The 15,623-nt window shown below is 42.5% G+C and overlaps 1 protein-coding gene and 1 long non-coding RNA gene across 4 annotated transcripts in view; one reads left to right on the plus strand and one right to left on the minus strand.

Annotated features, from left to right (window-relative positions):
- The window catches only part of LOC116075451, a 46,395-nt gene extending 32,095 nt beyond the window's left edge, over positions 1-14,300 (minus strand). Inside the window, exons 1-2 of the long non-coding RNA XR_004112549.1 lie at positions 14,134-14,300; positions 12,403-12,587 (exon numbers count right to left, since the gene is read on the minus strand). This is a non-coding gene — a long non-coding RNA (uncharacterized LOC116075451). The remainder of the gene's footprint in view (positions 1-12,402; positions 12,588-14,133) is intronic.
- Positions 1-15,623, plus strand: part of Kat2b (lysine acetyltransferase 2B) — a 106,718-nt gene that overhangs the window by 52,713 nt on the left and 38,382 nt on the right. For all 3 annotated transcript variants that reach the window (XM_031348556.1, XM_031348557.1, XM_031348558.1), the window contains exons 3-6: positions 1,452-1,597; positions 6,820-6,912; positions 9,046-9,227; positions 14,510-14,701. In XM_031348556.1, the coding sequence (XP_031204416.1) occupies positions 1,452-1,597; positions 6,820-6,912; positions 9,046-9,227; positions 14,510-14,701 (613 nt within the window). The remainder of the gene's footprint in view (positions 1-1,451; positions 1,598-6,819; positions 6,913-9,045; positions 9,228-14,509; positions 14,702-15,623) is intronic.

A 15,623-nucleotide genomic window follows, 5' to 3' on the forward strand; every position in this document is an offset into this window, starting at 1 on the left:
CCCCCCCCCACACTCACACACCAGGCAAAGATGGAAGCAGAAGCAGGTAGATCTCTCTGAGTTTAGAGACAACAAGGTCTACAAAGTAAATTCTAGGCTAACCAGGGCTACTTAGTGGGATGATGTCTCAAACAAATTAAACAATACCCCTCCCCCAAGAAAGATAAAAATTAATAAATTTCAACATGGAAATCTTTAGTAATTAACCTGACACAGGGGAGTTCAGCATGGTGACATATGAAGTCATATGATGTGTTGTTACAGGTGTGCTAGCCTGGTGAACATAGAGCCTAGTTCATTTGTAGCAGCAGCAAACCTCAGACACTGGAGCACCAATGAGATTTTTCTTATTATAACTAATTTTTACTTAGCATGCAATTAATGGGATTCATAATGGCATTTTGATACTATGTAGCCTTATACTTTGTCCTAACCCAGGACCCCTCCGAGTCTTATTCTGTAATACAGACTGTTCCTAAAGTTTCAGTTCTCCTGACTCAGCTCGCCTACATGCTGGGATGGGAGGGCAGGCATCCAATGCCCAGCTCATCAGTTCCTTTTCAACTTGAAAATGCATAGACGTAGTTTTGATGCTTATGAATTCAAATGTGTCCTCTGGATTTATTTAGTTAAGAAGATTACAAAGATTGCTTTGGCCTCTGTAATTTTTGTTTATTTTGTGTGTAGGTATGTGTGCGCGCACACACACGTGCGCACGCATACACACACACACACACACACACACACACACACACACACACACACACACACGCTACAGTGTGCTTATGGAGTCAGGGGATAGCTGAGACAGGAGATTGACCTGAGGGTATCAGTCTTAGATATTTCCTCACCCACTGAGCCAGCTCACTGTCAGCCACCATACTCGGCTACTTTTTATTATGTGTGTGTGTGAGCAGACACACACGTGCGTAAGTGTGAACATGCTATGGCACATGTGAGGAGGTCAGACAGTGTTTAGGAGTCTATTCTTTCCTTGCACTGTGGGTTCGGGGTATTGAACTTGGGTCATCAGGCTTGTGTGACAAGAGTATTAACTTGCTGACCCATCTTGAAGGCGCCACTATTTTATGTTTTTGTATTTGAGACCTTGCTTTGTGGTTCATGTTTGCCTGGAATTTGTATTCCACCTCTCTCAGCCTGCCAAGGGCTGGGATTTCAGGTTGTCGCCATTATGCTAGGTGATAACCTTCCATTTTACTGTAGATGATGTTTATGACTGTCTCTTGACTTTTTTTTTTTTTTTGTTTTTTCGAGACAGGATTTCTCTGTGTAGCCCTGGCTGTCCTGGAACTCACTCTGTAGACCAGACTGGCCTCGAACTCAGAAATCCACCTGCCTCTGCCTCCCAAGTGCTGGGATTAAAGGTGTGAGCCACCACCGCCCGGCTGTCTCTTGACTTCTTACACCTCTTCCTTTGGTCTTACCCTAAGCTGCTCATGTTTCCCACTTGGAGAATGTGTCAGAGGAGGAAATGAACAGACTCCTGGGAATTGTGTTGGATGTGGAGTACCTCTTTACCTGCGTCCACAAAGAAGAAGATGCAGATACCAAACAAGTTTATTTCTACCTATTCAAGGTAAGATCTTAACATTTTATTTATTTATTTAATTATTTACATTTAATTACATACTTGTGTGTGCATGTATACACATGTACTCGTACATTTCATGACTCAGGTATGGAGATTAGAGAAAAGCTTATGGAAATAATTTTTATCTTTCCCACATTGTGTTCTCAGGGATTAACTCAGGTTGTCAGCTTTAGTAGCAAGCTCCTTTTGCTGCTAAACCATCGTGTTGGGTTCTTATTACTGTTTAAATGACTTATTTTATTTTTAATTATATATATATATATATATGTTTGTTTGTGTAGGAATATGTACACATGAGTATGGGTGCCCACAAAGGCCAGAGAGGCTGTTAGATCCCTTGGAGCTGGAGTTGTAGTTAGTTTCGAACTTTTCGATGTCCAGCGTAGATGTTGAGAATTGAATTCAAGTTCTCCGGAAGAGTAGCAAGTAGCTTAACTCCTTAACCATCTTTCCAGCCTCCTTCTTTTTATTTTTTGAGACATTGTTTTATGCAATCCATGTTGGCCTCAAACTCTCTGTGTTGCTGAGGCTTACTTTAAACTGACCTTCCTGCCTCTCCCTTCTAGGACCGAGAATCTAGGTGCTGTCATTTCAGTTAGGGGTCCAACGTATCTAGGGTGAGGTGAGATTTTTGCATTTTCAAAGCCTTTTATTTTCCTGTCATCTTGCTGATGATCCCAGGGCCGTGTGCAGTTTGTGGGTAGAAGGCACTCAGCTCTGCTTCTTCAGGAGTCTCTAAAATGCCTTCACATGAGTATGCAAATTGGGCATCTTGATTCACATATACTCATCTACCAAACAGGTGTTTAGCACAGCCTGTATCAGAGATACTGAGGTATCTTGAAGGACAGAGTTCTTCCAGCATGGAGTCATGTCAGTCAAGGATATGGTCAATGAATAATCAGGAGTGGTTTGGCAATGCTAAAGCCTGTGAAGAGGGGAAGGGGTGACTGGAGAGATGGCTCAGCGGTTAAGAGCACTGACTGCTCTTCCAGAGGTCCTGAGTTCAAATCCCAGCACCCGTATGGCTCCAGTCATCTGTAATGGGATCCCATACCTTCTTCTGGTATATTCATATACATAAAATAAAATCTTTAAAAAAAAAGTGCAGAGAGGCTGTGGCATGTAGACACAGCAGGGAAGCCATCAAGGAGGAGCCTAGGGACAGGTGTCAATGGACGGAAGAGGAGCTTCTGGGGCAGCCTGAGCGTCCCCAAGCTGCCTTTCCTTCATTCACACAGCTGTTCACAGGTGGTGACGGAGGATACTTTGTCAAACCTCAGAGGAGGTGGCAGAAGGACAAGTAAAACAAGGAACCTGAGGTTTAGAGGGATGGCGCAGTGGTTAGGAGTACCTGCTACTCTTTCTGGGGCTCTGGGATCAGTTCCCAGCATCCGTGTTGGGTGGTTCACAACTGCCTGGAACTTCAGCATCCAGGATGCACCTTTCTGGCCGCTGCAGGCACCTGTACACAGGTATGCATGTACACACATGCAATCAAAACACTTATACACGCAAAAAAGTCTTATAAGGAAACACACAGAAAAACCTACCTGTTTTTTTAGTTCTTTGCCAACATTTATTGTGCAACCCTTGTAATGATGCTAGGAAACACATCAAAACAGAAGGCGTGTCCAAAAGCATGTGCCGGTGTCTATTTTCTTTCTTTCTCTCTTTCTTTCTTTCTTTCTTTCTTTCTTTCTTTCTTTCTTTCTTTCTTTCTTTTTTTTTTTTTTTGAGACATGGCTTCTCTGGGTAACAGCCCTGAGTGTGCAGGAACTTACTCTATAGACCAGGTTGGCCTAGAACTCCCAGAGATCCGCTTGCTTCTCCTGGAAGCAAAAGCGTGCACCACCATCACCAATATCCAGTTTTCCTTTTACTTCTTTTTTTAAAATTTAAATTAGTCTTGAAATAGTATGTCTCAGTGTTTTCCAGAACTAACTGAACTCATGGTTTTCCTTCTTCACTCATTCTAGTGCTGGGGTTATGAGCACAGGCCTCCTTGCCTGGCTATTTATCTAGATCTTTATGAAACCAACTAACCTCCCCACTCTGGTCATGCTTTCTCTTTCTCTGTAGTGCTTTTTATATATATGAGTGTGAATGTTTTGCTTGTATGTATGTCTGTATACCATGAGTGCAAGTACATACCAGAAATTTAGCTATGTCCATAGCTCACAAAAACTTTCTTCTTTTAGCAAGAACTACTGCATTTAAATTATTTTTATGTTTTACTTTTTGTGATAGAGGGGATTGAAACAAGGGCCTTATATTCCTTTGTATTCCAATATGGACATGTGCTATTTTGAGCTGCAGTCCAGCCTCTGCTTATTTTTTTGTATGACAGAGAGATCTAAGTCATCCACTGAATTCCCTCTTTGCCATGGCTGCTGGGAATCTCAGTGGATGCTCTACAGGATTCTTGTCTTTATCCAAACATTTACTCTGTAGTTTTCCCTTCTCTTTGTTTGTTTGTTTGTTCATTCGTTCATTCATTTGTTCTTTCCTTCCTTCTTCCCTCCCTTTCTCCCTCCCTCCTTTCCTTCCCCTCTCTCTTTCTTACTTATATTTTCTATTGTATTAAGTGAAGGATGGAGAGGGGATGAGTAGAAGGCAGAAGGGGGAAGGAGAATCCATTTTTAAAAGTTTTAGGGTACTATTGGAAAATTACAGACTGGGATGAGGTGGGTGGGGGAGTGAGTCACGCAGCATCTGCAGGATAGGCCCCTCAGGTGGCAGCTTGTGGACATGGCTGTGGGGCTGGAGTCATTTGACTCAACTCTGGCAGTTTGTAGCTCTTAGTGCTTTTTTGGAGAAAGATCTTGATCTTCGTTGAGGGAAAACAGGGAATGTAGAACTCCAGCTGGTGTTTGTCTTGGAGCAAGCGACTTCTCCGCTTTTGTTGCCTTGCAAGTCAAGATGCTGTCAGGCTTTCCGTCCTTTTGGCCATGTGGCTTGCAGCCAGTAGAGCAAGCCAGCAAGTATTGGCCCAGGTTGTAGGTCTGTGGCCTTTGCCCTCCCTCATCTCCAAACAACTGGAGAGAGACATTTGCTTCTAAAATCAGAATTCAAGATAGCCAGTGCTCTCTTCTCTTCAACCATCCCCTTCTTTCCCTTTTCCTCAGACTTGGTCTTTCTATTTACTCCAGGCCAATCTTTTTGTTGTTGTTCCTCTGTAGCTGTGGCTAGCCTGAAATTCACTAGGCAGCTAGGGCTAGCTATGAATTTGTAGCAGTCCTTCATGCCCTCAGCCTTCTGAGTGCTGGGATGATAGCATGAGCCACTGTGCCCAGTTTCCAGCTCCATCCCTTTACATTCGAAAAAATAGGGTCATTGTCTCCCAGTTCATATTGATTTACTTCATAACTAAACATTCAGTGGATCAAGTTCCCAAGGGACTGAGCTAGGAAAGAAGATTTTATTTAACTTTAAAAATAAGCACAGGAACTGGAATTTCTTGTTTTTAAAATTCATGACAAATCCTGTTTAGTTTTAAGATGGAGTCTCATGTAGCAGCTTTCAGCTCACCATGTAGCTGAGGATGGCCTAAACATTCTGATCCTTCTGCTTCCACCTCAGAGGTCTGGGATTCTAGGCAGAGCTACAGTTGATTCATGCTTAATCTTAGCACTGCAAACACACAGTGTTTACCTTTATTGCAATCAAATTTTTGTGAAGATGGACACAGCACATTGAAAGGACCAGTAACATGTCCACATCCATAACTTATATGGAGCCCCTTAGAAGGTTGGGCTCTGAGGTGAAATAGTCCCTTTTTTTGTACCCCTTTCTTTCTTTGGAGCCTTGGATCCTCGGGCTACAATTAGAAGCAGCGTATTTGGTTTGTGGGCACAGAGAATACGCACCTGGCATCCACAGACAGAGAAGGAATGGAAGAAGACAGAAGCAGAGGAAGCTTCCAAGCTTCTGAGCCTGTACTCTTGTCCTTGGCCTTAGTGATGGAGCGTGGATCCTGCTTTTTCTAGAGTTTAAAACTCTGAGAGCTTCGGCTACCTGCAGTGGCCTCAATGAGCCTCACTGGGCCTCTGGTTCCCTGGCAAGCAAAAATGGGAGAGAAGGGGAAACTGAAGGAGGAGTGGAGTGTGTGTGTGCGTGTGTGTGTGTGTGTGTGCGTGTATGTGTGTGTGTGTGTGGGTATGTGTGTGTGCGTGTTTGTGTGTGTGTGGGTATGTGTGTGGGGGTGTATGTGGGTATGTGGGTGTGTGTGTATGTGTGTGTGTGGGTGTATGTGTGTATGTGTGGGTGTGGGTGTGTATATGTGTGGGTGTGTGTGCGTGTATGTGTGTGGGTGTGTGCGTGTGGGTATGTGTGTGGGTGTGGGGTTGTATGTGGGTATGTGGGTGTGTGTGTATGTGTGTGTGTGGGTATATGTGTGTGTGTGCATATGTGTGGGTGTGTGTGTGTGTGGGTATATGTGTGTATGTGTATGGGTGTGTGTGTGTGTGTGTGTGGGTATATGTGTGTGTGTGTATGTGTGTATATGTGTGTGTGTGTGTGTGTGTGTGGGTATATGTGTGTGTGCGTGTTTGTGTGTGTGTGTGTGTGTGGGTATGTGTGTGGGGGTGTATGTGGGTATGTGGGTGTGTGTGTATGTGTGTGTGGGGGTGTATGTATGTGTGTGCATATGTGTGGGTGTGGGTGTGTATATGTGTGGGTGTGTGTGAGCATGTATGTGTGTGGGTGTGGGTGTGTGTGGGTGTGGGTATGTGTGTGGGTGTGGGGTTGTATGTGGGTGTGTGTATGTGTGTGTGTGTGTGTGGGTGTGTGTGTGTGGGGGGTGTGTGTGCGTGGGTGCAGTCAGTGTGGGATAATCCAGACTGCTAAGAAATTGAGAGGTTGTTTAGCTCTGTTTAGACATGAAGGCAAGTTTGTGGTATCTAGGAGTTGGGGAGGGGGGGAGCGGGAGGAAAGAAATAGATGTAATATGGGATGTATTTATGTGTGTGTGTCTATATATGTATGCAAATGTAATTTAAATGCTAGATATGGTGGTACATATCTGTAATTCCAGTACTTAGGAAGCTGAGGCTGAGAAAGAAGGGCCATGATTTTGAGGTCGGTCTGGACTACATAGGGAGACCCTGTTTCAAAAAACCAAAACCTGGATCACATAACTACAAACACACCATAAAAAAAAAAGCTTTTCAAACTAAAGTTTGTTTTAAAAACTGATTTCTTTGCAGCTCTTGAGAAAGTCAATTTTACAAAGAGGGAAACCTGTGGTTGAAGGCTCCTTGGAGAAGAAGCCGCCATTTGAAAAGCCCAGCATTGAACAGGCAAGTGTATTTTGAGGAGCTCTTTTTACATGCATTTAAGGCTGAAGGCCCTGCCAGTTTGGTTTGCTGGGCTCAAACCCGGAACCAATTAGTCAGCATATACCATTAAGCTACACTCTAGCCTGAAGAACTTTTACGCTTCCTTCCACATTTGTATATAGTTCCTTCCTCCATTCCCATCCAGCTTCAAGATGTTCCTACAAAGACTATAGAGCTCACCTAGGACACTCTGCATCCCAAGTACATGCCCAGTTTCATGAATATTCTGGCTTTTGTCTTTTAGGAGTGTTGTGCACTTAGACTGCACTCTGTATGTAGGGAGAATTGAGTAGAACGTGTAGTTATTAAGAACTCATAAAACGTGCCTTTTCATATCTAAAAATGAAGGCTTTGTTTTTTTATTTGGCGCTGTCTGAAAAAGCCTATTGAGGAGAGGGAGGTCATTAAAGATGTGGAAAACATTGTAACTTAGTGGGGGTGGAAGTTAATTCCAATTCTAGCTTGTTTCTGTTGCTGTGATAAAATACCTGATTTCTGTTGTGATAAAATACGTGATTTAAAAAAAAAAAACCAAACCCAGTTTCTGAGAAAGGTGTTTATTCACTTTACAATCCTGATTACAGTCCTTCATAGCAGGAAGTCACAGTGGCAGGAACTCCTGGAAGCTTATCTTATCACATTCCCAGTCAAAAGCAGAAAGAAGTGAGTGCATTCAGGCTTGCTGTGTTCAGTTTTATTTATTTATGCTTAAGCAGATCAGAACCTCAGTGTTAGGGAATGGTGCTACCCACAGTGGGCTGGTTATCCCACATCCATAAACTGGATTAAGACCATCCCCTGAAGCCATGCCCAAAGGCTATCCAATGTAAACAGTCACTCTTTTAAGAGTCCTTTCCCAGGTGATGACTGTAGGTCAACCTGACAGCCCTAACTATCACAACATGTATTGTTATAAATACATGACTTTTTTTAAAAAAGATTATTTATTATTATAAATGGGTACACTGTTGCTGTCTTCAGACACACTAGAAGAGGGCATCAGATCTCATTATGGGTGGTTGTGAGCCACCATGTGGTTGCTGGAATTTGAACTCACGACCTTCAGAAGAGCAGTCAGTGCTATTACCACTGAGCCATCTCACCAGCCCAATACATGACTTTTTGTAAGAATAAATTTTTCTTTTCTTTTTTTCTCCTCCTCTTCTTCATCTTTAGTTTTTTGAGACAGGGTTTCTCTGTGTAGCCTGGCTGTCTTGGAACTCACTCTGTAGACCAGGCTTGCCTCAAATTCAGAGATCCACCTGCCTCTGCCTTCCAAGTGCTGAGATTAAAGGCATGTGCTTCCACTTCCTGGCTAAGAATATATTTCCTAATGATTCTAAACTAATAAGACTTCTTGTTCCTTTATGTGATGGATGTGAGTGGTTTGTAGAAAACTTAGATCAAGATTTCCAGATTTATAACTCTCTTGGAAAAGTATACATTTCTGAATGTTTTTTCTTCTTCTGATATTCTTGCTAAAACTACACAAGTGTTATTAAATGTGTGCATTTCAGTGTTTAGGTCAAAATAAGGTAGTGTTTAGTAAAGATAAGGTAGCAAACTTTTAAAAATTTCACAGATAGAAACACTTATCCCAGAGCCTCGCTCTGCACGTGTGCTTGTTTAGGGGGTTTGGCCCTTCACACGCTCATCTGTGGTTTTCTCCTTGATGATCCAGATTGACGTGGGGACAGAATGATAATTCTGATTGTTTTTGTTTTTGTTTTGTTTTGTTTTTAATGCTTTTGTTTTTTTGACACAGGGTTTCTCTGTATAGGCCTGGCTGTCCTGGAACTCACTCTGTAGACCGGGCTGGCCCCGAACTCAGAAATCCACCTGCCTCTGCCTTCCAAGTGCTGGGGATCAAAGGCGTGCACCACTACCGCCTGGCTCTGATTTTTTTCTTTTGTCACTTTTTCCACTGTGATCAGAGAGGAGATTTCCCATGGGCAGTATTGATTCTTTTTAAGCAAAAGGAAAACTTTTTTTCTCTATTGAAAAATTATCTGTTTTTTTTTTTTTTTTTTGCTAATAACCATTGAGGTAACTGTCTGATAGCTGCATGAACATGCTGCTTTTCCATCTTTTCAGGGTGTGAACAACTTCGTACAGTACAAGTTTAGTCACTTGCCATCAAAGGAGAGGCAGACAACGATCGAGCTGGCCAAGATGTTTCTGAACCGCATCAACTACTGGCATCTGGAGGCTCCGTCTCAGCGGAGACTACGGTCTCCCAATGATGACATCTCTGGATACAAGGAAAACTACACAAGGTAACTGAGTTCAAATACTACACCCTGGATTTATATTTATCTATCTCTCTGCCCCCATGCCATGTATATGGAGGTTGTAGGAATTGGCTCTCTCCTTCCACCCTGTGATACGGGGGGATAACCCAAGCCTCATGTCTGGTGGTAATTATCATTATCCGCTGAGCCATCTTACTAGCCCTGATAGTAGTTTAGACACATTAAATTTAAATTAAATGAGGTTAATTTAACTTCCAGTTTTTATTGCTTCAATGTGGCTACTATGTAATTTACAATATCTACATGAGCCAAAGACACGTGCTTTTAATTCCAGTGTTTGAGAGGCAGAAGCAAGTGGATCTCTGAAAAGACCAGCTTGGTATATACATTAGTGAGTTACATATTATATAGCCCAACCAAAGCTATATAATAAGATCCTGTCACAAAGAAAAAAATGTTAGAACATGGCTTATATTTTTTCATTTAAGTTTTTGATTTTAAATTTAACGATTACAATATCACATGAAGGATAAATTAGAAAACAATTCTGTATGTTCAGTATATAAAATATAAAGGCTTATATTCATCGTTAGCTAAGTAGCTGTGGTAAGAACTATCCATTTTATCTCCTTCTATGATATTCATACCTTGTGTGGACTTGTTTGAAACAGAGTGCATGTAACTCAGATATCCTTGAACTCACTATATAGTCCAGATAAATTCTGACATTACAGGTGTATACTACCAATCCTGTGTTTGTAGCTCTTACTGGAGAAAATTATTGTTTCATCAAGAAAAAAAGGGACAAACAAAGAAAGAAAGAAGGAAAGAGAGAAAGAAAGAGAGAAAGAAAAGTGAATAATTAAAAGAAGAGATGTGTGAGTCTCTCTATGTGTGTGCATACCTGGAAGCAGAGGCAGGAGGATTGTGAGTTTCAGGCCACAATCTTTAGGAGGGGGTTTGGAGGTTTGAGGTAGAATGGAAGAAGAAGAAAGAGAATTAAATGTTAAAGAAACATGAGAGATATTGCCATATTTTAGAAAACAAAGTAAAACTGGGTGTGGTGGTGTATGCCTTTAATCACAGCACTTAGAAGGCAGATCTCTTGAGTTGCAGGGCAGCCTGAAGAGCTTCAGGACAGCCAGAAGTATACAGAGAAACACTGTCTTCAAAGAACCAAACCAAACCAACGAACAACCAGTAAAATCAACCAACCAAACAAAACCAAACCAACATAATTAGTAGAGGGTGGCACTTGGGAACTATCAAGAAATGGTTGGCACATAATAGATACTTAAAGAGTAGCAAAGCCAGAAATTAGGCTTTCAGTGCACTCGGGGCTCGTCTCTGGTCCCACCTTTCCCTATCTCTGAGCTGAAGAACAGTCTTCTCTTTCCTGACTCTCAACTTCTTCCTCTGTGGAGTTGTATTCTGTGGGAAGTTTGTACTGCTGTCTGGCATACACCAGTTACAGGGAAGATTTTGGGTTTTCACCCCCCCCCCCAGTGCTATCTAGAACACAGTCTGCCAGTGTGGGGTTGTCAAGACTGGTGGACAATTGAACTGGAGTTTTAGTATTTGAGTGAGACTTTTGAAGCTGTCATAGTATATGATAGAAACAGGGGAAGAGTCTTTGGGTGCTCAGCATCCTCACTGGACCACCGAAGGTGGAGCCAACCATGTGAAGAGAAACCTGCCCAGAGATGGTATATGTCCTGTATGTCCTGGGACCTGTTTATTTCTAGACCAAGAGCCTCTGTTTATAATAGGAGGAAATGAAGGTAGATGCACTCACCATCATACCCTTTGGTAAAAGGGAGCAGGGAGAAGAACCCAGCAACACTGGGGGCAATTTAAAAAAAACATATTTACAGAACACTACTGCCATGAAAATGAGGCAACGGGATTCTCTGTGGTCTGAAGCTTTATTCACTAAAAAAGTAAAAAGCAACCTGAGATGGCACATGTCTATAATCTTAGTCCCAGGGATGTGATCCCAAGAGGGTCAGGAGACTACAGGAGACCCCATCTCAAAATACAAAATAAATGAAACAGATTTAACAGAATTGCTTGTTACTATTATGAGTAAAAGAAAAGGTGTTTTAAGTTTTAAATTACTGTTTAGTCAGTTGTAGTAGCACATGGATCTTGGAGTTTGAGGCCAGCCTGCTCTACACAGCTAGTTCCAGGCCAGCCAGGGCTACACAAAGAGACCCTATCTCAAAACCAACCAACCAACCAACCAATTAAATCTTTTATTCTGATATTCATAAACCATCATTTTTATAGCAGAAGTTCCAATGTCTTGATTGTCAGATACCTATAATTCACTTTAGACCCAGGCTAGCACTGCTTAGATACTGATGTGAAGCTCAGATGGGGGCCATGTGTGCAATTAGTACCTGCCCTGTATGCATGTGTATATGTTCATATGTGTCTATCTATCTATCAATCATCCATCTATACAGAGGAATGAACTGAGAGAAGAAAACAACAGTAGTGTAGTGTTTTAAGACTATGAATCTGGGGAGATGGCTCAGTGGTTAATAGCTCACACTGCTCTTGCAGGGGACTGGGTTTGGCTCCCAGCACACATTTTAGGTGGCTCATAACCACCTGTAACTCCAGTTCCAAGGGTTCCAACACTGTGTTCCCCCTTAGGCACTAGGCACACTTGAATACAGGCAAAACACCATAACATTTATAGAATAAAATTTGAATAGAAGAAAAGATTTTGGACCAAGGCAGACATAATAGCACTAATACGCTTCTTCCCAAGGCGGGACTCCTGCTTGTCGCCCTGGTGCTTAGGGTCTGAGTAGCAGTTTTGCTGTGAGCTCAAAGCCAGGGTACACTACAGAGTAATGCTGTCTCAAAAGATGGGGGTGGGGTGGGAAGCAAGCAAAAAGCTTTTTCCTTCTCTTCTACCCATCCTTTCTCTTTTCCTCCCTCTCTTCCCCTTCCCTCTCTATAGCTCAGATTGGTATTGAACCTACCATTCTCCTACCTTAGGCTACCATGTAAGGAGAATTATAGGTGTGTGTGTGTGTGTGTGTGTATGATCATGAAATTCTTTCTGAGAAGAGACACAGCACAGCTCCAGTGCCACCACACATAGGATTGTATGGGGTTAGATACAGAGTGAGGCCACATAGTGTACAGCAGCATGCCATTCATTCCTGTCTTTGCTTCACCTTACCTGTTAGTGTCTTCACTGGAAGGAGGAAGGCTTTGATTTTTAGTACAGCGGCACTGGCCTGGAAGAAGATGGTTTGCGCAATGACACATTCCCATGGGGTCTCCCATACCTACTGCTGTACTCTGGGAGTCCCGTGGTCTCTGCTTATGGCTGTTTCCGGGAGTAGGCGAGTTCACATCTGTAGACTGAAAATCCAAGGACATTTTCTGAGTCTCTTCATTTTCTACCATTAGTGTTGAGGGAAGTTTTCTAAATTAGATGGCCCCTATTGTCAGCTCACTGGAGACCTCTGGTCAGATCAAGCAAACTGGGTTTTTCTTCTATCCCACAGTGCTGAAAGTAGTTTTGACCTTGGGCCTGCAGAGTGTACCTAGGTGACAGATGGTCAAAGCTTATTACTTCCTGCACCTGACTGGGTTTTGAATAGTCTCAAAGCTCTTTATCTGATCTCCACAGCTTCAGCACTAAGAGGGTGGCATCTAGGCAGTCCATTCATTCATTCATTTATTCATTCGCTTATTCATATATCATAAAAAACAAAAGTGTGTGTTTGTGTATGTGCACACACACATGCACGCATGCCTGGTCTTGTGTATTTGAGAAGAACACAGTATTAATATGTAGCTAGCCCTGGCTGGCTACAAACTTTCAGTGATCCTCCTCTCTCGGCCACCCGAATACTGCAAGCACAGGGGCATGCCATCATGCTTAGCTGCATAGGTATTTTATTTGTTTTTATTTTATTTGTTTTTATTTGTTTTTATTTTATTTGTTTATTTTATTTGTGTCTGTGTGAAATATTGGTTGTTAGGCTTAGCAGCAAGTGACTTTCCCTTTAAGTGATGCCACATAAGGAAATGCCTCTTTGCCTTTCCTTTTTGTTTCTCGTTTATACGGCTTCTTTCTTTCTTTCTTTTCAGTTCTGGGCTCAAATCTAGGACCTTGCTCATGCTAAGTGAGCTTTCTGTCTCTCAGCTACATCACAAACCTATATCAGCTATATCACAAAGTTATATACATACTTTTAAAAATTTTTTTAGTTTTAAATACTTCATACTATTAAAATATCTACACCTACCAAATAATTTAAAGGAATAAATCCTTTCCCAGCCCTATGATTAGACACGGTCCTTTAGGCCAGTTAGATGGGATATGCACATTGTTCAGATGCTTACCAACTATCTTTAAAAATAGAATATTTCAGATTAGTAGGTTTTCTAATTGATGTGATCTATTTAAATCTGACTTTACATTAACAGTGACAGGACTATACCTTACACACATCTGATTATGCCACATTTTGACTCCCTAAGATTCAGCAACCCAGGCAGGCCATATTTCCTTTGTGTTTAATGTGTTAAGTACAAATTCTCCTCCTTGGACCTCAGGAACTTCTGTGCTGGCATGCAGGAGTGTTGGACTCAGTCTTCAGTACTCATCCACTTAGCATCTACAGTGCTGGGATCGTTGGCCATTGCCCCTGGCCTATAATTTCAATATAAACTCAAATTACACTCTGTACCTTACACATGCTATCTCACATTCTATAGAGAGTCCAGTGAAGAAGTTGTGACTTGTCCCTGTTTCATAGGTAAGACCAATGGGCACTGAACAGTGTAGTATATCCAGTTAGGTAGTCAGGTGGCCAAGCAGTATTGGCTTCCAGGCTCCCCGCACAACAGAACAGGAAGAGGCCAACAGGTTGGCCAGCTGCTCTTAGCCTGCACTCACCTCTTGCTGGTAGTCTTGTTGGCTGATCTTGCTGGCTGTTATTGAAGGCCGAGTTCCTTCAGCTGAGCTTTCTTGTCTAGAAGGTCTTTGTGATTGGATGTTTTGGATGGCTGCTTTGTGATTGGATGTTTTGGATGGCTGCTTTGTGATTGGATGTTTTGGATGGCTGCTTTGTGATTGGGTGTTTTGGATGGCTGCTTTGTGATTGGATGTTTTGGATGGCTGCTTTGTGATTGGATGTTTTGGATGGCTGCTTTGTGATTGGATGTTTTGGATGGCTGCTTTGTGATTGGATGTTTTGGATGGCTGCTTTGTGATTGGATGTTTTGGATGGCTGGTACTTGCTGGCTTACTGATAGGACTTGTCTCCTTGCAGGTGGTTGTGCTACTGCAATGTCCCACAGTTCTGCGACAGCTTACCTCGGTACGAAACCACCAAGGTATTTGGGAGAACGTTACTTCGCTCGGTCTTCACCATCATGAGACGACAACTCTTGGAACAAGCCAGACAGGAAAAAGACAAACTGCCTCTTGAGAAACGCACGCTAATCCTCACACATTTCCCAAAGTAAGGGGTTGTGCTTATGGGACTTTGCTTTATCCCAGGGCCCGAGGGTGTGGAGAACATGCCAAAGCCTACTTAAGTACCAAAATCGTTAACATCAGAGTACTGCAGTACTTTCACGGACCTCTTGTGCTTTAAATAAGACGTAGAGACGTCTAATAATTTAACCCTGTTGGCCTTTTGCTGGGATGGTCTCTCTGCTAGGTCATCTAAATTTACCCTAACTTCTCTGCCACCCCGTCTTCATGTGCGTCTCGCTTCCTGCTTACAGTTCCTTCAATCCCTTCCATGCCCTGCCTCTATCTTCTCTTTGAGTGTCCTGCATTTCTCCTGCTTCTCTGCCTCTCCCTGAAGCCCTGCCCCTGTACTTCCTGCCTCAGGTCCAGCCATCAGCTCTTTATTATACACATAGCCATACTCCAATTTGAACCAATCAGCATCAAGGCAATACCCATTCATCTCTTAGTGTTGCCTTTAGGCTATGAGAGCTGCCTGACCTTCATCTTTGGGCAGGTGAGGAAGGACAAGCATTTACTTATAGAAAACCTGGTGGTGGTCCATAGAAATGGCAGTATCAAAATCCAGCCAGCACTTAGCTCTCTGTTGGTACACAATTACCAATTGAAAATACAGGGGCACATCTTCATATAAAGTAGGGGAAGGTCACTCCCTCCTCAGGGGAAACTTTCTGAGAGAATGAAGGACCTTCAGTTCCCAGTTCTCTCTGCATTTCAGATAACAGACCAGTACTTTTTAGTTTGTTTGTTTTTATGTGTTTGTACTTTTTGAGAGCCTGATTGCCTTTGAACTCACTATGTAGAACAGTCTGGCCTCAGATTCACAGTGATCTCTCAGCTCCTGCCTCCTGAGTCCTGGGGTTAAACGTGTACATTTAGGCCAGTACTTTTTTTTCTTTTTTTCTTTT

The sequence above is a fragment of the Mastomys coucha genome, unplaced genomic scaffold (assembly GCF_008632895.1).
Source record: "Mastomys coucha isolate ucsf_1 unplaced genomic scaffold, UCSF_Mcou_1 pScaffold3, whole genome shotgun sequence".
NCBI classification, from domain to species: Eukaryota; Metazoa; Chordata; class Mammalia; order Rodentia; family Muridae; genus Mastomys; species Mastomys coucha.